The sequence below is a fragment of the Balaenoptera musculus genome, chromosome 15 (assembly GCF_009873245.2).
Source record: "Balaenoptera musculus isolate JJ_BM4_2016_0621 chromosome 15, mBalMus1.pri.v3, whole genome shotgun sequence".
Classification (NCBI taxonomy): domain Eukaryota; kingdom Metazoa; phylum Chordata; class Mammalia; order Artiodactyla; family Balaenopteridae; genus Balaenoptera; species Balaenoptera musculus.
The window spans coordinates 30280061-30302776 of record NC_045799.1 but is presented as its reverse complement, the minus strand read 5'-3'; the positions used below and the strand labels follow the sequence as shown (position 1 = coordinate 30302776).

Below are 22716 nucleotides of genomic sequence, written 5' to 3'. Positions count from 1 at the left end.
TGAGACATGAATGTGGCAAAATGTTAGCATTTGCTAAATCTAGGTGGTGGGTAGAAGAGTGTCTACTATGTTACATTCTTTACCTTTTTATCTAAAATATTTTGTAATGAAAAAGTCTTTGTAAAGAAAATTGATATCTGCTTATAAATATTTATTATCTTGCTATCTTATAATGCCATATTGTCTGGCTCCAAGCTGCTTCTTTGAACTGCAGGACACTTTAGCCATGATCTGTGGTCCCCAGCTTATACTCAGACACGGTCTCTCTTGTACTTATATGCCAAATTTGGATAAGGAGCCTATAATTTGTGAGTATTCACTGGAGAGTGTTTGCAGTGAATTCAGGTAGCTTGGCTATTTCCTAGGCAGTGCTGAGGAGGCCGTCTTCCTGGATGAGACTGCATTTTCATATGGTGAGCCATTGTTTTTTTTCTGTGTTAAGCATTAAGGCAGGAAATACTTGCCTTAAAAGATCAGGAGTGTTGGAACCAGAGAGAGGAAAAGATCATACACAGACCTCAGTGGCAACCAGAGTCATATAGAATCCTACAATGTTTGGGCATCACTATTTCCTAAAGAAACAGATACCATGATTCGTAAGATTTTCTTTAAAGGGTCTGCTACTCTAATCCTGTAATGGCACAGTCACTTGTTTTAGTTTGCTCTCTAGTCATAATTTGTTTTCAGTCACTTTTTCCCCAATCATTCTTTATTATTATTATTATTATTTTATTATTATTGTTATTAGACTATTTAAGAGTAGTTTTAGGCTTACAGAAAAATTGATCAAATAATACAGAGTACCCATATACGTCCTCTCCCTTGCATACAGTTTCCCTATTATTAACATCTTGCATTAATATGGTATATCTTATAATTGGTAAGCCAATATTGATATATTATTTTTATCTGACGTCCATAGTTTACATTAAGGTTTATTCTTTGTGTTGTACAGTTCTGTGGATTTTCACAAATGTATAATGCCATGTATTACAGTATCATATAGAATAGTTTTACCACCTGACCATTTCATTTTTATCTCCACTCCAGTTCCTAGCATAGGGCTTGTAAATGTTACATGAATGTGCAGTGTTATCTCATCTAAAATTAAATATGACCAATCAAATTCAGTAGAGTTTGAAAAACATTTAAAGAACAATCTTCCACAACCAACTAGAGCCTATCTTAGGAATAAAAAGGTGGCTTAAAATTGGAAATTTTGGGACTTCCCTGGTGGCGCAGTGGTTAAGAATCTGCCTGCCAATGCAGGGGACACAGATTCGATCCCTGGTCCGGGAAGATCCCACATGCCGCGGAGCAACTAAGCCCATGCACCACAACTACTGAGCCTGCACTCTAGAGCCCACGAGCCACAACTACTGAGCCCCCATGCCACAACTACTGAAGCCCACATGCCTAGAGCCCGAGCTCCAAAACAAGAGAAGCCACTGCAATGAGAAGCCCACGCATGGCAACGAAGAGTAGCCCCTGCTCACCACAACTAGAGAAAGCCTGCGCGCAGCAACGAATACCCAACACAGCTGAAAATAAATAAATAAATTAATTAATTAATTTTAAAAAATTGGAAAATGTGTTATATCTCATTAATCTGTCAAATAAGAAAAATAATAAAACTCAATACATAGAGACAATCTGAATTCAAAGCATATCCCTGATTTTCAAAAACCTATGAAAATCAGAGTGCTTTATTAACATAGAAAGAATGTTTCAGTCTACCAATCAGCATTATGTTCAAAGATGAAACACTAGAGGCGTTTTCTAATGGGAACAAAACAAGCATGGCAACTCTAATATTATTTTATATAATTCTGGCAGTTCTAGCTAATATAGTAAGATGAGAGACAGAAATTAAGAGTTACCATTTTAAGAAAGAGGCTCTCATTATTATTGAGATTGTAGAACCGCCTGCCCCCCCCGAATCCCTGAAAATTTGTTAAAATCAATGAGCTCAATAGGATAACTGAGGGACTTCCCTGGTGGTCCAATGGTTAAGACTCCTCACTTCCACTGCAGGGGGCCCAGGTTCGATCCCTGGTTGGGGAACTAAGATCCCTCTTGCTGTGTGGTGTGGCCAAATAAATAAATAAATAAATAAATAAAAAAGATAACACATAATAAGGATACAAAAGTGAAAAGCTTTCCTAATATAGCAATAAGTGGTTAGAAAAATTAACAGTATAAAAGGATCCTATTCATAAATAGCAACCTTATCAAGAAACATATAGGACCCTTAAAAAAAAATCAAGGGCTTGCCTGATGACGCAGTGGTTAAGAATCCGCCTGCCAATGCAGGAGACACGGGTTCGAGCCCTGGTCCAGGAAAATCCCACATGCCACAGAGCAGCTAAGCCCGTGCGCCACAACTACTGAGCCTGCGCTCTAGATCCCACGAGCCACAACTACGGAGCCCGCATGCCACAACTATTGAAGCCCGTGCACCTAGAGCCCGTGCTCCACAACAAGAGAAGCCACCACAATGAGAAACCTGTGCACTGCAACAAAGAGTAGCCCCCGCTCGCCGCAACTAGAGAAAACCCATGCCCAGCAACGAAGACCCAATGCAGCCAATAAATAAATGAATAAATTTATTTTAAAAAGTTATACTAAGACAAAAAAAAAAGACAAAATCTGCTTAATATTTTTATCTTAGTATTACATAATAATAGTAAAAAGTTGCAAACAACCAAAATGTCCACCTATAAGAGGATGGTTTGTTATTTATTTATACCCCATCCTGTTCCAAAATGATTTTAAGGTAGCTTTCACAACATACATTAAAAATAAGTGAAGAATTCAGGCAGAGAGAAATTTGAGGTATGGGCCACAGATTTCATTCTGAGTTTTCTAGTAGCCAAAGTAAAGAAAAGATCATGATCAATTATATGATTCATATTCGTACTTAAAATATTGAGTTGATTGGAAGAAGCAACTGTTCCTAGTACTGAGACCAAAGAGAGAATTTTCTCATGGATCTCAAAGAGAGGATGCCATGCAGAATAGCGAACGATCATTTTGACAACCTAATAAAACAGCACCCAACTTTATAGAGCTGTTTCGTATAAAATTCCTTGCTAATAGCCACACAGAACCAGTGAACTATTTGCTAAAGAGTATTTGCAGTGGGGCAAGGAATGTGGTCACATCTGGGCAACTGCATCTCATGCTACCATTCACTATTGTTTTTTGTTTGTTTGTTTTGTTTTTCACTCAGTCCCATGTAATTAATTTTTTTTTTCATCTTGATCTTTTGTTAGCACTTTTATGAGTTCATCAGTTTTTCATTAGAGTTCTGAAAATGCTTATTCATTCAGTTCAGCAGTACAGTCAGTTACCAGAAACCTGTACTTGTCAGAGTCTTTTCCATGAATTTCTTGAAGATGAAACCCTTTTATAGGAACATATTTGCAAAAGCATCAGAGTACACCCAGAACTGTCTGTAAATGACAAAAGACTTAAAAATGACCACAGTTAAAGATTTGATGAAAGTTCATAATAATGCAGTTGACAAGAAAATTCGTTTTTTCTGAGATATACCTTTTAAAGTAATAACTAGGATTATGACTTATACCAGAACATACAAGATTTTTAGAAATTTCATGTAATGTCTGAAACATTTATATTAACATATTTCCATACAAATAACCCAGTGAAAGTTTAGTATTAGTTGTTTTGTTTGTTTTTTTTATACTGCAGGTTCTTATTAGGCATCAATTTTATACACATCAGTGTATACATGTCAATCCCAATCGCCCAATTCAGCACACCACCATCCCCAGCCCACCGCAGTTTTCCGCCCTTGGTGTCCATATGTCCGTTCTCTACATCTGTGTCTCAACTTCTGCCCTGCAAACCAGCTCATCTGTACCATTTTTCTAGGTTCCACATACATGCGTTAATATACGATATTTGTTTTTCTCTTTCTGACTTACTTCACTGTATGACAGTCTCTAGATCCATCCACATCTCAACAAATGACTCATTTTCGTTCCTTTTTATGGCTGAGTAATATTCCATTGTATATATGTACCACAACTTCTTTATCCATTCGTCTGTTGATGGGCATTTAGGTTGCTTCCATGACCTGGCTATTGTAAATAGTGCTGCAATGAACATTCGGGTACATGTGTCTTTTTGAATTATGGTTTTCTCTGGGAAAATGCCCAGTAGTGGGATTGCTGGGTCATATGGTAATTCTATTTTTAGTTTTTTAAGGAACCTCCATATTGTTCTCCATAGTGGCTGTATCAATTTCCATTCCCACCAACAGTGCAAGAGGGTTCCCTTTTCTCCACACCCTCTCCAGCATTTGTTGTTTGTAGATTTTCTGATGATGCCCATTCTAACTGGTGTGAGGTGATACCTTATTGTAGTTTTGATTTGCATTTCTCTAATAATTAGTGATCTTGAGCATCTTTTCATGTGCTTCGTGGCCGTCTGTATGTCTTCTTTGGAGAAATGTCTATTTAGGTCTTCTGCCCATTTTTGGATTGGGGTGTTTGTTTCTTTAATATTGAGCTGAATGAGCTGTTTATATATTTTGGAGATTAATCCTTTGTCCGTTGATTCGTTTGCAAATATTTTCTCCCATTCTGAGGGTTGTCTTTTCGTCTTGTTTATGGTTTCCTTTGCTGTGCAAAAGCTTTGAAGTTTCATTAGGTCCCATTTGTTTATTTTTGTTTTTATTTCCATTACTCTAGGAGGTGGATCAAAAAAGATCTTGCTGTGATTTATGTCAAAGAGTGTTCTTCCTATATTTTCCTCCAAGAGTTTTATAGTGTCCAGTCTTACATTTAGGTCTCTAATCCATTTTGAGTTTATTTTTGTGTACGGTGTTAGCGAGTATTCTAATTTCATTCTTTTACATGTAGCTGTCCAGTTTTCCCAGCACCACTTATTGAAGAGACTGTCTTTTCTCATTGTATATCCTTGCCTCCTTTGTCATAGATTAGTTGACCATAGGTGCGTGGGTTTATCTCTGGGCTTTCTATCTTGTTCCATTGATCTATGTTTCTGTTTTTGTGCCAGTACCATATTGTCTTGATGACTGTAGCTTTGTAGTATAGTCTGAAGTCAGGGAGTCTGATTCCTTCAGCTCCGTTTTTTTCCCTCAAGACTGCTTTGGCTATTCGGGGTCTTTTGTGTCTCCATACAAATTTTAAGATGATTTGTTCTAGCTGCGTAAAAAATGCCATTGGTAATTTGATAGGGATTGCATTGAATCTGTAGAATTACAGATTCAATGCAATCCCTATCAAATTACCAATGGCATTTTGCCATTGGGTAGTATAGTCATTTTGCTTTGGGTAGTATAGTCATTTTCACAATATTGATTTTTCCAATCCAAGAACATGGTATATCTCTCCATCTGTTGGTATCATCTTTAATTTCTTTCATCAGTGTCTTATAGTTTTCTGCATACAGGTCTTTTGTCTCCCTAGGTAGGTTTATTCCTAGGTATTTAATTCTTTTTGTTGCAGTGGTAAATGGGAGTGTTTCCATAATTTCTCTTTCAGATTTTTCATCATTAGTGTATAGGAATGCAAGAGATTTCTGTGCATTAATTTTGTATCCTGCAACTTTACCATATTCATTAATTAGCTCTAGCAGTTTTCTGGTGGCAGCTTTAGGATTCTCTATGTATAGTATCATGTCATCCGCAAACAGTGACAGTTTTACTTCTTCTTTTCCAATTTGTATTCCTTTTATTTCTTTTTCTTCTCTGATTGCCGTGGCTAGGACTTCCAGAACTATGTTGAATAATAGTGGTGAGAGTGGACATCCTTGTCTTGTTCCTGATCTTAGAGGAAATGCTTTCAGTTTTTCACCATTGAGAATGATGCTTGCTGTGGGTTTGTCATATATGGCCTTTACTATGTTGAGGTAGGTTCCCTCTATGCCCACTTTCTGGAGAGTTTTTATCATAAATGGGTGTTGAATTTTGTCAAAAGCCTTTTCTGCATCTATTGAGATGATCATATGGTTTTTATTCTTCAGTTTGTTAATATGGTGTATCACATTGATTGATTTGTGTATATTGAAGAATCCTTGCATCCCTGGGATAAATCCCACTTGATCGTGGTGTATGATCCTTTTAATGTGTTGTTGGATTCTGTTTGCTAGTATTTTGTTGAGGATTTTTGCATCTATATTCATCAGTGATATTGGTCTGTAATTTTCTTTTTTTGTAGTATCTTTGTCTGGTTTTGGTATCAGGGTGATGGTGGCCTCATAGAATGAGTTTGGGAGTGTTCCTTCCTCTGCAATTTTTTGGAAGAGTTTGAGAAGGCTGGGTGTTAGCTCTTCTCTAAATGTTTGATAGAATTCACCTGTGAAGCCATCTGGTCCTGGACTTTTGTTTGTTGGAAGATTTTTAATCACAGTTTCAATTTCATTACTTGTGATTGGTCTGTTCATATTTTCTGTTTCTTCCTGGTTCAGTCTTGGAAGGTTATACCTTTCTAAAAATTTGTCCATTTCTTCCAGGTTGTCCATTTTATTGGCATAAAGTTGCTTGTAGTAGTCTCTTAGGATGCTTTGTATTTCTGCGGTGTCTGTTGTAACTTCTCCTTTTTCATTTCTGATTTTATTGATTTGAGTCCTCTCCCTCTTTTTCTTGATGAGTCTGGCTAATGGCTTATCAGTTTTGTTTATCTTCTCAGAGAACCAGCTTTTAGTTTTATTGATCTTTGCTATTGTTTTCTTTGTTTCTATTTCATTTATTTCTGCTCTGATCTTTATGATTTCTTTCCTTCTGCTAACTTTGGGTTTTGTTTGTTCTTCTTTCTCTAGTTCCTTTAGGTGTAAGGTTAGATTGTTTACTTGAGATTTTTCTTGTTTCTTGAGGTAGGCTTGTATAGCTATAAACTTCCCTCTTAGAACTGCTTTTGCTGCATCCCATAGGTTTTGGGTCGTCGTGTTTTCATTGTCATTTGTCTCTAGGTATGTTTTGATTTCCTCTTTGATTTCTTCAGTGATCTCTTGGTTATTTAGTAACGTATTGTTTAGCCTCCATGTGTTTGTCTTTTTTACGTTTTTTTCCCTGTAATTCATTTCTAATCTCATAGCGTTGTGGTCAGAAAAGATGCTTGATATGATTTCAATTTTCTTAAATTTACTGAGGCTTGATTTGTGACCCAAGATGTGATCTATCCTGGAGAATGTTCCATGAGCACTTGAGAAGAACGTGTAATCTGCTGTTTTTGGATGGAATGTCCTATAAATATCAATTAAATCTATCTGGTCTATTGTGTCATTTAAAGCTTGGGTTTCCTTATTAATTTTCTGTTTGTATGATCTGTCCATTGGTGTAAGTGAGGTGTTAAAGTCCCCCACTATTATTGTGTTACTGTCGATTTCCTCTTTTATAGCTGTTAGCAGTTGCCTTATGTATTGAGGTGCTCCTATGTTGGGTGCATATATATTTATAATTGTTATATCTTCTTCTTGGATTGATCCCTTGATCATTATGTAGTGTCCTTCCTTGTCTCTTGTAACATTCTTTATTTTAAAGTCTATTTTATCTGATATGAGTATAGCTACTCCAGCTTTCTTCTGATTTCCATTTGCATGGAATATCTTTTTCCATCCCCTCACTTTCAGTCTGTATATGTCCCTAGGTCTGAAGTGCGTCTCTTGTAGACAGCATATATATGGGTCTTGTTTTTGTATCCATTCAGCAAGCCTGTGTCTTTTGGTTGGAGCATTTAATCCATTCACGTTTAAGGTAATTATCGATATGTATGTTCCTATGACCATTTTCTTAATTGTTTTGGGTTTGTTTTTGTAGGTCCTTTTCTTCTCTTGTGTTTCCCACTTAGAGAAGTTCCTTTAGCATTTGTTGTAGTGCTGGTTTGGTGGTGCTGAATTCTCTTAGCTTTTGCTTGTCTGTAAAGCTTTTGATTTCTCCATCAAATCTAAATGAGATCCTTGCCGGGTAGAGTAATCTTGGTTGTAGGTTCTTCCCTTTCATCACTTTAAGTATATCATGCCACTCCCTTCTGGCTTGTAGAGTTTCTGCTGAGAAATCAGCTGTTAACCTTATGGGAGTTCCCTTGTATGTTATTTGTCGTTTTTCCCTCGCTGCTTTCAATAATTTTTCTTTGTCTTTAATTTTTGCCACTTTGATTACTATGTGTCTCGGCGTGTTTCTTCTTGGGTTTATCCTGTATGGCACTCTCTGTGCTTCCTGGACTTGGGTGGCTATTTCCTTTCCCATGTCAGGGAAGTTTTCGACTATAATCTCTTCAGATATTTTCTCGGGTCCTTTCTCTCTCTCTTCTCCTTCTGGGACCCCTATAATGCAAATGTTGTTGCGTTTAATGTTGTCCCATAGGTCTCTTAGGCTGTCTTCATTTCTTTTCATTCTTTTTTCTTTATTCTGTTCCACAGCAGTGAATTCCACCATTCTGTCTTCCAGGTCACTTCTCCGTTCTTCTGCCTCAGTTATTCTGCTATTGATTCCTTCTAGTGTAGTTTTCATTTCAGTTATTGTATTGGTCATCTCTGTTTGTTTGTTCTTTAATTCTTCTAGGTCTTTGTTAATCATTTCTTGCATCTTCTCAGTCTTTGCCTCCATTCTTATTCCGGGGTCCTGGATCATCTTCACTCTCATTATTCTGAATTCTTTTTCTGGAAGGTTGCCTATCTCCACTTCATTTAGTTGTTTTTCTGGGGTTTTTTCTTGTTCCTTCATCTGGTATATAGCCCTCTGCCTTTTCATCTTGTCTGTCTTTCTGTAACTGTGGTTTTTGGTCCACAGGCTGCAGGATTGTAGTTTTTCTTGCTTCTGCTGTCTGCCCTCTGGTGGTTGAGGCTATCTAAGAGGCTTGATGGGAGGCTCTGGTGGGGGGTAGAGCTGACTGTTGCTGTGGCGGTCAGAGCTCAGTAAAACTTTAATCCACTTGACTGTTGATGGGTGGGGCTGGGTTCCCTCCCTGTTGGTTGTTTTGCCTGAGGCAACCCAACACTGGAGCCTACCTGGGCTCTTTGGTGGGGTTAATGGCAGACTCTGGGAGGGCTCATGCCAAGGAGAACTTCCCAGAACCTCCGCTGCCAGTGTCCTTGTCCCCACGGTGAAACAGAGCCACCCCCTGCCTCTGCAGGAGACCCCCCAACACCAGCAGGTAGGTCTGGTTCAGTCTCCCCCAGGGTCACTGCTCTTTCCCCTGGGTCCCGATGCGCACACTACTTTGTGTGTGCCCTCCAAGAGTGGGGTCTCTGTTTCCCCCAGTCCTGTCGAAGTCCTGCAATCAATTCCCACTAGGCTTCAAAGTCTGATTCTCTAGGAATTCCTCCTCCCGTTGCCGGACCCCGAGGTTGGGAAGCCTGACGTGGGGCTCAGAACCTTCACTCCAGTGGGTGGACTTCTGTGGTATAAGTGTTTGCCAGTCTGTGAGTCACCCACCCAGCAGTTATGGGATTTGATTTTACTCTGATTGTGCCCCTCCTACCGTTTCACTGTGGCTTCTCCTCCGTCCTTGGATGTGGGGTATCCTCCTTGGTGAAGTCCAGTGTCTTCCTGTCGATGATTGTCCAGCAGCCAGTTGTGATTCTGGTGCTCTCGCAAGAGGGAGTGAGAGCACGTCCTTCTACTCTGACATCTTGGTTAATCACCATTTACTATTGAGTTGGGTACTCAGATAAGTTTTGAAGGCTTTTCCATTTGGTTTCATACTCACAGGAAAGCTCTTCATCATGGCTCCAAGAAGAGCCCCGCCCAACTTCTTCTGGTCCTGGCATTTACATTTTCAGATAAATGAATATCATGATATGTAGAATAAATCAAAGTGAAATGTGTAAGTAGATAACAGAAGATAGGAAGAATGTATATGTTAGTGAAATCAGTGCCTCCCACTGAGATATCAAATCAGTACTTCAGTGGGTTGGCATTGTTACCTCTGCCAGAGTTTGTTTTTGTCTCTGAAAGTCAGAGAAAAGGCCTCGGATGTGGACTGTGGGGATAGAAATGATTGCAGACTAGAGATGATTGCCTTTATCTTACTAATATGAGCCACCTCTCAGTATTTTGGTATTGTAACACAGTTTCTTTCTCTTTGTTTTTTCTTGCCAAAGCCCCCTCCCATCAGGGCAAAGAAGGGAGAAGAGAACTGCCTGTGACAGTGAAAAGAAAACCCTTGCAAACCCCAGAGCTGGCTAACTTCACGGCTTTACCTAGGACCAGCTTAGTTCTGCACTTGGAAGTCTGTCGTGTCACCACCTGTGTCAATATCATATTGTCTGTTTTCCTTTGGCAAATCTTAGGCTTGCTTTTTTAGGAGAAATGTTTTGTTTCCTTGGTCTGGGCTGTATATTCATTTTAATACTTCTATATTAAATTAAACTCAATGGCTTAATTTTTCATTTAAAACAAAACAAAAACTTAACAAGAAGCCACTGCCCTAGTTGGGCGGGAGAACTGAGGGAAGTGCTGCTCTAAATGAGCTCTGGTTTCCTGACCAAAAGGAGGAACATACAAGGGCCCTGAGAATATTTACATATGTAATACCTCAGACACTTATTTTTGAATTATTGTGGAGAACAAGAAGGTGTTAGAAGCCTGGAGATATTAATATAATCTTCCAAAAAAGGAATTCTATCAACTAGTCCATGTTGATTCCAGGGCAAACTCCAGGAGGCTTTGGCAAAGAGATGGCATATATGCCTCAAAAAGTGAGAAGCACAAAGAGTTTCAGCACACATTCTGAACAAAGACTAAGAGACTTTAGGCCAAGGATTCTCTACCACATCAGATTCATCTCTCTTTTAATACATATTTTGTAGTGTACTGTCCTGAACTTAAAATCAAAGATAATATAACCTTCCTATATAGTTATAAAACAAACATATATATGTGCACACAAATGCCTTAACAATAACTTAAAGTAAAAATTTTGAAGTGTGATAGTAAAATTTATTCTCATGTATGAATGTTTAGGTATGACCATACTGGAAGGCATAAAGAAGTAATCAAGTGGGACTTCCCTGGTGGTCCAGTGGTTAAGAATCTACCTCCCAATGCAGGGGACTAAGGTCCTACATGCCGCAGGGCAACTAAGCCCGCGCGCTCGAGCCTGCGGGCCACGACTAGAGAGAAGCCCGCATGCTGCAACAAAGAGCCCATGTGCCACAAGGAAAGATCCTGCATGCTGTGACGAAGATCCCACATGCTGTAACTAAGACCTGACGCAGCCAAATAAATTTTTAAAAATAATAATAAAGAAGTAATCAAGGGAAGTCCCTGGTGGTCCAGTGGTTAGGTCTTGGCACTTTCACTGCCTGGGCACGGGTTTGATCCCTGGTTGGGGAACTGAGATCCCGTGAGCTGCGTGGCACAGCCAAAAAAAAAAAAAAAGTAATCAAAAGCTTTTACCAACATGTAGAATCACCATGAATGCAGACTTCTACAAATGTGGACTGTTAGATATATTAGCATTTCTGAATACCACAGTGATGTGGTTTTCAGAAGTGAATGCTTCTTGGTAAAGACCTGAAGTAAACAAAGTATGATCTTCCTGTGGTCTACATGGAAGTTCCCTTCCTAGAAAATTCAGCATGTATTAAAACCATGTTAAAAAATATTCTGTGTTTATATGTAAAACTGACATAGGGGCTAGGCTGAGATAGTAAACATTCACAGGTCTCATGGCAGATCTTCACTGTGCAGAAACTACTCACTAAAATGTTGCAGGATGCCCAACATGCCTGGCCTCTGCAGGTGGCACTTACGGAGCACGACAATACCAAGACCCCAGAGGTGGCCCTGTTGCTATTGGGAGTTTTTCATGGCCTTGTTTGTTGGATGGAAAAGCACAGAATGGCTGGCTGGCCTCATTCAAGGAGTTCAAATCCGTTGGAGAGGCTTACCACTGGGAGGGATGTTTCTAGTGCCTTCCCTACTTCTCTACAGAGAAAAACGAAGGCTGTTGGACATTAATCTTTTTCTTTAAGTCTTATTGAGCTATAACTGACATATAACATTGTATAAGTTTAAGGTGTACAACATAATGATTTAATATATGTATATATTGTGAAATGATTACCATAATAAGCTTAGTTAACATCTATCACCTCACATAGTTACATTTTTTTTTTTTTGTCTTGTGATGAGAACTTTTAAGGTCTGTTCTCTTAGGAGCTTTCAAATATACAATACAGTGTTAACTGTAGTCACCATGTTGTACATTACATCCCCAGAACTTATTTATCTTAACTAGAAGTTTGTACCTTTTAACCACCTTCATCCATTTCCCTTACCCTGCTTATTGGTCATCAAAATGACTACAGTTGACCCTTGAACAGCACCGGTTTGAACTATGCAGGTCCACTTACATGTGGATTTTTTTTCACTAAATACATATGACAGTACCACACAATTTGAGGTTGGTTGAATTCACTTATGTGGAAACAATACAGAGGGCAGACTGTAAAGATAAACGTGGGTTTTCAACACCTGTGTGGAGGGTCAGTGCCCTTAAACCCTGTGTTGTTCAAGGGTCAGATGTGTTTGTTTTAATTTATTTATTTTTGGCTGCATTGGGTCTTCATTGCTGCACGCAGGCTCTCTCTAGTTGCGGTGAGCAGGGTCTACTCTTCATTGCAGTGCGTGGGCTTCTTATTGCAGTGGTGTCTCTTGTTGCAGAGCACAGGCTCTAGGCATGTGGGCTTAGTTGTTCTGCGGCATGTGGGATCTTCCTGGACCAGGGATCGAACCCATGTTCCCTGCATTGGCAGGCAGATTCTTAACCACTGTGCTACCAGGGAAGTCCCGAGGGTCAGCTGTATTTGGATTAGATGTTCTTTTTTTTAATATATATAAATTTATTTATTTATTTATTTTTGGCTGTGTTGGGTCTTCATTGCTGCGTGCGGGCTTTCTCTAGTTGCGGTGGGTGGGGGCTACTCTTCCTTGTGGTGTGTGGGCTTCTCTGGCTTCTCTTGTTGCGGAGCACGGGCTCTAGGTGCGTGGGCTTCAGTAGTTGTAGCCCGTGGGCTCAGTAGTTGTGGCTCACGGGCTCTAGAGCGCAGGCTCAGTAGTTGTGGCGCACGGGCTTAGTTGCTCCATGGCATGTGGGATCTTCCCGGATCAGGGCTCAAACCCGTGTCCACTGAATTGGCAGGCGGACTCTTAACCACTGCGCCACCAGGGAAGCTCCTAGATGTTCTTTTAAGGTGCTTTTCAACTCTAAGATTTTCTACTTCTCAATAACGACATTTTTGATTCTTCTAATTGTTTTCGTGTTAATAAGAAAACATAATTGCATTAACAAGTGTTAAATGACAATGATGCATAGCACCACTACGATTATTTTCTGTGACCCTTTTCGTTCTAAACCTTCTGGCTAAGTAGTCCTCTTTTTTCTTTGAGCTCATCCACTTTTGACCCTCTCTTTCCTGTGGGGAGCCCCCTGCAGAGCTGATAGGCTCTTGCCTCCACTGGGGCTTTAGAACAGTTGTCATCCGGAGAACCAAACTACACAGTCTACAAAAGAAATCTGCTTTGTAATTTTTCAGTGACTAATTTCCCAGTATCCCATGTAGTATACAAAAAGAGTGAGTATAGACCATGAGAATGTGTGTGTGTTAAAGTTTTATTGTTATCCTGTTTGATTCTCATCTCTTTTTTTTTTTAACATCTTTATTGGAGTATAATTGCTTTACAATGGTATGTTAGTTTCTGCTTTATAACAAAGTGAATCAGCTATACATATACATATATCCCCGTATCTCTTCCCTCTTGCGTCTCCCTCCCTCCCACCCTCCCTATCCCACCCCTCTAGGTGGTCACAAAGCACCAAGCTGATCTTATGAATCAACTCCTAAAAGTTTAGATTTGAATTTTAACTTGTCTAATACCAAGTTTTATTTTTTCATTTAAGGCTATTTCTGATGCTTGGAAGCTATCCTTTCAGCCGTAAGGATGGTAATAAATCTTTGCCTCCCACAGTTCAGACCAAGAATTTACTGCAACAAGGTAAACAAAACAAGTATATACACATAAATAAATATATGACATCTATTTTTCATGTTTTTCCCCATTTCCTGCCCTGTGTATGTAGACTTAATTCAGACTTAATGTGCTTTCACCCTCATTGTTTTAGAGTCTACCAGATGATATTTAGGTAAGCATGGGTCAGACTGCACCTCTAGAGTCAGACAGCACCGTTACAAGCTGAGTTGTGACTCATTTTGTGGAGGGTTCTCTTCCCTTTGACAATAAATTTTAATTTCACTCAAGGTCAAAGTGAAGGTAGAAATTCTCTCTCTCCCATGCTGTTGTTCTTGCTAACTTCTCATGCTAGAAATAATGGCTTATATTTGTTATATGGATTCCTTGTTCTTTATTATTTGAATTAAACTGCCTCCCCTTTTGTACAAAGCTGGATATCTTCCACAGTCCAATGCAGGGAGTAAGGATACTCCAAGGGGAGAATTGAACTTCTTCCCCAATTTGGAATTTCTGCACACAGCACATTATTTCAGGTTCCCAGATTGTTAAGCTGACTCCTTCAGACAAGGATATCTTAAAATTTCCATTGGTTATAACAAGTATTGGAAACATTAAAAGGGAGAAAGGAAAAAGCTACTCACAATCCCACCCCTAGCACATTCACTGTTTTAAATTTCCCATAGTGTTTTGTGGTCCTTGTCTCTGTGCAAACTTTTTTTTCCAAGTTTCATCATTCATAGATTTACAAGAAGTTCCTTTGTTATGCCTTCCTAGGGAAACTCTTATAATTGATAGAGTCCAAATACAAAATTGAGAACTTCAGTGAACATCTTTATTTTTCCCTAAATCTGTACATTTTCATCCTCTGAATTTAAAAACAAAAAAAACCCAAAAACAATCCAAAAAACACTTGTAAATCTGCCCTTTTCACAGACATGTTATTTTGAAGGGATTTTTTTGTTGGTTAGGCAGAGTTTTATTGCTCATTTTTTAAGGATGGGCAGTATTTGGGGACACAGTTGCCCTCAGCCTTTGACCTGATCTTGGATGCCTGCCAAAAAAAAGAAAACCCCAGGAAAATTTGATGTAATAGAGGAAATTTCAAATGAGGAACTTCAGATTTTCTTTAAAGAGTTTTCTTAGAAGTGACAAGTTGTTGAAAACTAGTTGTCTTCATTTGGATCTCATCAAATCAATGTGTCTCATTTTTGTCATTAAATCTAGATATCAGCTGATGGTTATGAAGTAGAAAATCTCATCTCTGAAGACCTCACAAAGAGAAGTCATGGTTTTAGGACAGAGTATTTCATTAAGCCACCAGTCTATGTGACAGTTTCCTTTCCCTTCAATGTGGAAATCTGTAGGATTAACATAGACCTCACAGCTGGGGGAGGCCAGAATGTCACTGGCCTGGAAATGTATACATCTGCCTTGTCCAGCAGAGTGTCTTGGAATACCCCCGAGTGCCAGACCCCAGGCCCAGATGAGCCATCCATTCCGGACAAAGAAGCGTTCACTTTGGTGGGCAAAGTCTTGTTGAAAAACCAGAGCCAAGTGGTGTTTAGCCACAGGGGCTTCAAAGCCAGGCCACCTTTTGGCCCGATGGAAGCCACACTCCCCTCCCCTGCTGTTGTGGCCCAGGAGCTCTGGAATAAAGGGGCTCTTTCTCTTAGTCATGTGGCCCATCTCAAGATTTGTATCACCCATGTGACAGGCAGTGGTATCCCTTGTATCAAGCGGTTGGAAGTATGGGGTCAGCCAGCCAAAACCTGCTCTCAGGAGGTGATAGACAGTGTTTTGCTGGTTGCCTCAGAGAGCCTCCCTCAGGACTTGTCTCTACAGGCCCCAGCCTTGCCCATGGAGAGTGACTGTGATCCTGGGGGCCAGTCTGAGGGCCAGCAGGCCCCCTCCAGCCTACTGGAGCTGGCTGAGGTAATTCGGGATGTACCTGAAGAGTTCCTGGATCCCATCACCCTGGAGATCATGCCTTACCCCATGCTGCTGCCCTCAGGCAAGGTCATTGACCAGAGCACGCTGGAGAAGTGTAACCGTAGTGAAGCCACATGGGGCCGAGTGCCCAGTGACCCTTTCACAGGAGTAGCCTTTACTCCACACTCCCAGCCCCTGCCTCACCCCTCCTTGAAGGCCCGGATCGACCATTTCCTGCTGCAGCACTCCATCCCTGGCTGCCACCTGCTTGGGAGAGCACAGACTGCATTGGCAGTGACCCCTTCTTCCATTGCTCTGCCCTCTCAGAAAAGGAAGATGGAGCAGGGTGAACATGCCCCAGACAGTAGCCTTGGCTTAAATGCTTCCTGTTTTTCTACCACAAGCCTTCTGGTCTCACCCACTACCTCAGAGCACACTGCTAAGAAAATGAAAGCTGCCAGTGAGCTCATGGATTGTTCAACAGGTAATCCCTTGTCTTATGTCCAAGCTGTCGTCATCTCTACTCCTCCTGGGTGACACTTGGCACTTGCCCTTTGTTTTATGCTTTGCTGGCTTAAATTACACCAAAACTTACTGGCTTAAAGAACCACACATTTATTATCTTACAGCTTCTTCAGTCAGGAATCTAGGCATTGCTTAGCTGGTTTGTCTGCTTTAGGGTGTTCCAAGGCTGCTATCAAAGTGTTGGCAGGGCTGCAGCCATCTCAAGTCTTGACTGGGGAAGGATTCACTTCCAAGGTCACTCGTGATTGTTGCAGGATTCAGTTCCTTGCTGAATTGTTGCACTGGGGGCTTCACTTCCCTTTTGTCTGGTGGCTGGATTCTGCCCTCAATTCCTTGCCATATGGGCCTCTCAAGGGCAGCACACAACATGGTAGCTGTGTACACCAGCATGTGCAAACAAGTGGAAGTCAGTCTTGTAGAACCTAATCACAGAGTGACATTCCATCACTTCTATTGTATTCTGTAAGAAGCAAGTTACTAAGTTCAGGTGGGATTCATTGGGGGCCATTTCAGACACTCTCCCACACCATTGATTCCTATTTTATTCAATGTATTTACCCAAGATTGGTGGTTGGATTTTGTCTAATGTCTTTTCAATATCAGTAGAGATGATATTATGATTTTTCATCCTTAGATCTTTTAATACAGTAAAGTACATTAATAGGCTTCTTAATATTGAACCACTTATATTCCTGCAAGAAACTCCATTTGGTCATGCTGCTTTTAGTGTACTGCTTAATTCTGTTTGCCAGTGTTTTTGTTTAGGATTTTTGCCTTCACTAATGAGATTGGACTGCAGCTGTGTGTGTGTGTGTATGTGTGTGCACGAGTACACATCATCATCTGTCAGGTTTTGGTATCAATGATTTGCTCCATAAGAAGAATTAGGAAATTTTCCTTTTCTAAACTCTGGAACAATTTAGTAGTATTAGAATCATTTACTCTTCCTTCCTTCCTTCCTTCCTTCCTTCTTTCCTTCCTCCCTTCCTCCCTCCCTCCCTCCCTCCCTCCCTTCCTTCCTTCCTATCTGTCTGTCTATCTATCTGTCTATCTATCTATCTATCTATTTATCTGTCTATGCTGGGTCTTAGTTGCGGCATGCAGTATCTCTGTTGCTGCATGCGAGATCTTCGTTGCGGCATGCAGGATCTTTTTTTCTTTTTAGTTGTGGCATGGGGGATCTAGTTCCCTGATCAGGGATCGGACCCGGGCCCCCTGCATTGGGAGCGTGGAGTCTTAACAACTGCACCACCAGGGAAGTCCCTCATTTACTCTTTACATGTTTGGTAGAATTCCCCTGTGATTTTCATTGCTTGGTGCTTTTGGAGATAGCTCTTTGACAACTTTTTCTTTTTCCTTATGAAAACTAGTCTGTTTAGATTCTATCATTCTTCTTTTTTAACATCTTTATTGGAGTATAATTGCTTTACAATGTTGTGTTAGTTTCTGCTGTATAACAAAGTGAATCAGCTATATGTATACGTATATCCCCATATCCCCTCCCTCTTGAGCCTCCCTCCCACCCTCCCTATCCCACCCCTCTAGGTCGTCACAGAGCAGCGAGTTGATCTCCCTGTGCTATGCTGCAGCTTCCCACTAGCCATTCATTTTACATTTGGTAGTGTATATATGTCAATGCTACTCTCTCACTTCGTCCCAGCTTCCTCTTCCCTCCCGTGTCCTCAAGTCTGTTCTCTACGTCTGCATCTTTATTCCTGTCCTCCCACTAGGTTCATGAGTACCATATTTTTAGATTCCATATGTATGCGTTAGCGTATGGTATTTGTTTTTCTCTTTCTGACTTACTTCACTCTGTATGACAGACTCTAGGTCCATCCACCTGTATCATTCTTTAAAGTTCCTCTCTTAGTCTAAAAGGCTTATGCAAATAGCACACTTAAAGGTTACGTATGTGTCTTCTCTGACTTTGAGTGTAAATTTTAGTTAACAAGACCCCCAGAAACTCCTGGAAGCATCTGAGGTGCAGTGAGGCAAGATGAGGAGAAAGGTACTTAGACCTTGATATTTGTGGAGGTCTCCAGTGGTGTTGGCCTTGACAGATTTGTTGGTGACACAGGACCACGCTGACCAGTGCTCCTTCAAGGCCTCAAGCGGATATCCTATGTCCTACATACTGTAGACCAAACATTCCACTCCCCACTTTGGGGTACTTCTATGGTGCCACTTTGGGGAACCCTGCTATCAGGCAGATCTCTAGGTCCTTTCTTCGGCAGCTGTCCCCATCTCCTGTTACCTTCACCCTCAGCCCATATCCAGAGAAGGCCCTATAGATAGTGGAGTGGGCAGAGTGAGGTCTTCATTATTCCACTCGATAATAACTGCTTTGCTTTACCTAGGAAGCAAGGGGACACAAACACCAAGGGAGTGCAAGCCAGTGGCCCTGCAGAGTTGAGGGGGCCCTAGCAGGGAGGAGATGGGGAAAGAGCAGACTAAGGCTGTTGGGGAGGGCATGGGGGCAAGGAGCAGGGGTACAAAACTGGGCGTTTACTTGCCCCAGTCATTTCCTTGGCAGGCAGGGAGGCCTTCAGAAAGTAGGGTACAGTTCTACAGGTGAGCCAGGAGGTGGCCCAGGCCTGCCCAGCAATTTGTACAGGAGGAGAAAAGCTAGCACAGAGTCCAGGAATCCTGAAAGCAGTGTGGGATGGGTAAGAACTGCCAGGGACCCCAGGGCTTTAACTCCTGGTATCCTGTCGTCACAGTCTATTAGTAGACATTAGGGAGGACCTTCTTTATGTTTGTGTCTATTTGAAGTTAGAAGTACCATTTGTGGTTCTCAGAGGACTTTGTGTTTTGGTCTTCGCTTTTGCCAAACCTCTCTGGATATTGTGGTCTGTGCGTCTCTCAACAGGTCCAGTATCCCATGAGCAAAAGCTGTCACAAAGCTTAGAAATTGCCTTGACGTCAACCCTTGGCTCCATGCCCTCCTTCACAGCTCGGCTGACCAGGGGACAGCTCCAGCACCTCAGCACAAGAGGGAGCAGTGCTTCCTGGAGGCCAGGCTCCAGCTCGGGTAAGAGGGGCCCTGTCTATCTCCTCAGAGCCCTTGAACAGGATGCCGGGCCATGCCTCTGGGGCTCTGTGAACCTCTATGCCCAGGCTCCTCAGCTCCAACACCCAGGCCTTTCCTTTTCCAGGGGGAGTTCAAGGGCTGCCTATGAAGTTTAACTCGTCACAAGAAAGTCTTTCTTTAGTCAATTCTTAGTAATTCTGTGGCGTTGGGGATTGGTATTTTTTGGTAAGATCTAGTGTTAATTACTCTGTCCTGAGGACTTTTGTTTGTTTCTCCCTTTTTGCTTATTTTTCTTATGTAGTCTGTCTCTCATCTGACATCTGCGGTACTTTATGTAAATGTGGAGGGTGGTTTCAAGTTGAGTATGTCATCTTCATCCCTTCCTATTAACATTTTCACCAGTATCTCAGAACAGTGATAGCTTACTGTGCTAGGTTTTGCCTAAAATGAACCTGGGACCACAACGGATGATAGGATCGGTTAGGATACAAAGTGAGAGAACCTGGAGCATTTTTTACAAGATGAAGTCTGGTGGGGCTAATGATAAGGTATACACTTGCTTCCTCCTGCCTATCCAAAGTTAGTCTGTTCTCTTATTGCCTGCATCCCAGCCCATCTTACCTTTTCTGCCTCTTGTCCCCTCCACCCCCTGTCTCTCTGATTATGTTTCCATCCTAATCATTCCCAGAACCTGTCTTGTCCAGGTGACCAGCAATTTCCATGACCCCAAATTCGATGGTCACTTACCCTCTCAGCAGCGTCTCTTGTGGCTAACCAGCTCTCCTTCCTGAAACACCTTCTGTCTTGGCCTTCCAGATGTTATGCTCTTTTTCTCCCCATTTTCAATGGTCTCTCTTCAGTTTCCATTGCTGATTCTTCCTTCTCTTCCAGACTCTTGTCTTAGACCCTCTTCTCTATACTCTGTGTCACTCAAGTGAGAGCCCACTTGGCCTGTGACTGCCCATATTCACCTGTAGCTCCTTCCTCTCCTTGGAACTCAGATCCTGACCTCCCTTACAGCTTCTTGGCACCTCTATGTGGGAAACTCATGGATATCTTAAGTGAATTTCTAACTCAGAACTGCAGGCGCCTCCAAAGGTTTTTCCCCATAGCCCCCCATCATCCAGTCACTGGTAAAAGAGCAAGCATCTTCTACCCTGTGGTCAAGCCTGTAACATCCAGGTCATCCTTGGTTTCCGTCAACATTCCTGACATTCTATTCATCATCAAGTCTTGTTTACACAGACTCCAAACTAGATCCAAAGTAGATCTCTCTACTTTCATCTCTACATTTCTCTCTCTACTTTCATCTCTACTTTCATCATCGTCTTGTTTACACTGCTCCAAAGTAGATCTCAGGGATGTCCTCTCTGCTCCATTACTCTTGCTGCTACCCTGGCCCCAACTCCTGCACTGCTCCCCCAGATTCCTGTAGCAGCCTCTGCTGCTCCTCCACAGTCACCCTTGCCTTGCCCATCCTCCTCATAGGAGCCAGAGGGATCTTTTTATGTAAGCCAGATCATGATACTCCACTTCTTAGAATCCTTCCAGGGTATCCCGTTGAACTTGGAATAAAATATAAATTGCTGCCTGTGAGGTCCTGCATGTTCCAGCCCTGCTCCACCCTCCTCTGCCACTCTCTCACACATCACACCTTTGTCTTTTCTGTTTCTTTAATGGACCAGCCACTCTTTGTACTTGCTGTGCCTTTCACTCATGCATGGCTGGCTCCCTTTCATTCTTATGGCTCTTCACCCAAAAGGTCATCCTTGCCCTCTCCAGATGGGTGTGGATTGGGGAAGAAAGAGCAGCCTCCCTAGGCAAGGGCCACGAGAGAAGAGCAGCAGGTATAGCTTGGGGAGGAGGGGTGGCAAGACCTGCCCACTGTGGCCCTCATTCAGGAGACCCTGTGGGAAGCATGAAGGAAGGAGCCTGCAGCACAAGAAAGGGATTGATGGGTCAGGAGGGGAGTTGCTGGGCTACAGGGCTAAAGAGACTCAGGTGCCAGGCTCAGCAGGCAGGTCTGCTACAGACAGACCTCAGCCCTGCCCCTCTGGTGACCTCCGTCCCCCCTTGACCTGCCCAACCTGGGCACCTCAGACCATTTTTTGCTTTTTCTTCTTGTCACATCTCACCTTTCTTGCAGTTTATCAAGGTTGTCAGGGTGAGCTTGTGCCTTGCTCTGACCTTGGCAGCCTATCCAGGGGAAAGTCCATCTTGCTGGGAGAGCAGCAGGAAGGGCCCAGTGCTGCCCAGCAGCCCTCAGAAGCCAGCTTTTCTTGAGCATTCATTGGAGCACCGAGATTTGATTATGGAGAGGAGGCTCCCCAGATTCTCAGGCTCCCTGGCATCCTCTCCTCCCAGATCAGTCAGAGGCGGCCTAGGGAGGGAGGAAGCCAGGCTGCTGAAGGGATGCAGGGTAGGGAAGCTTCTTGTCCTACTCCAGGCACATGCCCGCCTCCAGGATGGAGCCTGGACTGGGGGCAGCTTTTCCTAACCCTGGCCTATTTTCTTCCCTGATTCACCAGAGCAGCCTGGGAGCATCCTGGGCCCCGAATGCACATCCTGCAAAAGAGTGTTCTCTCCCTACTTCAAAAAGGAGCCCGTGTACCAGCTTCCCTGTGGCCATCTCCTGTGCCGGCCCTGCCTGGGTGAGAAGCAACGCTCCCTGCCCATGACATGCATAGCCTGCCAGCAGCCATTTGCCAACCAGGACGTTCTGCGGGTTCACTTCTGAGTGACTGGCCTCAACCTGAGAAGACCCATCGCTGGGAGGAGCTGAGGAGGAGCGAGTGGGGGGTCAAAGCTCCTAAGGTCTGGCCAGGCCCCAGGCACAGGGGGGCCTCTGCTTTCTCGCGGGCTTTCCCTTTGTCTCCTCCCACAGCGTAGCACATGGGCCTGCGGAGTGAGGGGTCAGGGAAAGGGCTCTCCACGCCCGCTCAAGTGGCAATAGGATAACAAAGCCATAGTTTGAGCTGGGAGGGATGGGGGAGATGTCCCTGCCCTCCCGTGCCTCCCTGCCAGCACCCCCTGCCAGAGCCCAGGGCCTGCTAGAGCCAGCCCCACCCTCTGAGGCCCCCCAGGTCGTCTGCACACACCCCTCAGCCTACAAGGTGGATGTGAATGTGGCTTGGGATCTCAGAGAGAGCCTCCACCTTCAGTGTCACCCAAAAGTGGAGCATGGCAAGGATCTGTGGAGTGAATGACTCAGCCCCTCTGACTGGCAGACCACTCCGAGCCTTAATAAAGCAATGGTTGACGTCTG

The 22716-nt window shown here is 42.6% G+C and overlaps 1 protein-coding gene across 11 annotated transcripts in view; it reads left to right on the top strand.

Annotated features, from left to right (window-relative positions):
* Window positions 1–22716, top strand: part of UBOX5 (U-box domain containing 5) — a 41574-nt gene extending 18858 nt beyond the window's left edge. For 4 of the 11 annotated variants that reach the window (XM_036824852.1, XM_036824850.1, XM_036824853.1 and 1 more), the window contains 4 exons: window positions 13896–13990; window positions 15191–16379; window positions 19290–19451; window positions 21980–22716. In XM_036824852.1, coding sequence (XP_036680747.1) covers window positions 13937–13990; window positions 15191–16379; window positions 19290–19451; window positions 21980–22188 — 1614 coding nt within the window. In that variant the 5' untranslated portion in view covers window positions 13896–13936 and the 3' untranslated portion in view covers window positions 22189–22716. Of the gene's footprint in view, window positions 1–10092; window positions 10230–13123; window positions 13570–13595; window positions 13682–13895; window positions 13991–15190; window positions 16380–19289; window positions 19452–21979 lie in introns of those variants that run through there. The other 7 variants (XM_036824851.1, XM_036824848.1, XM_036824849.1 and 4 more) reach the window with 6 other exon arrangements.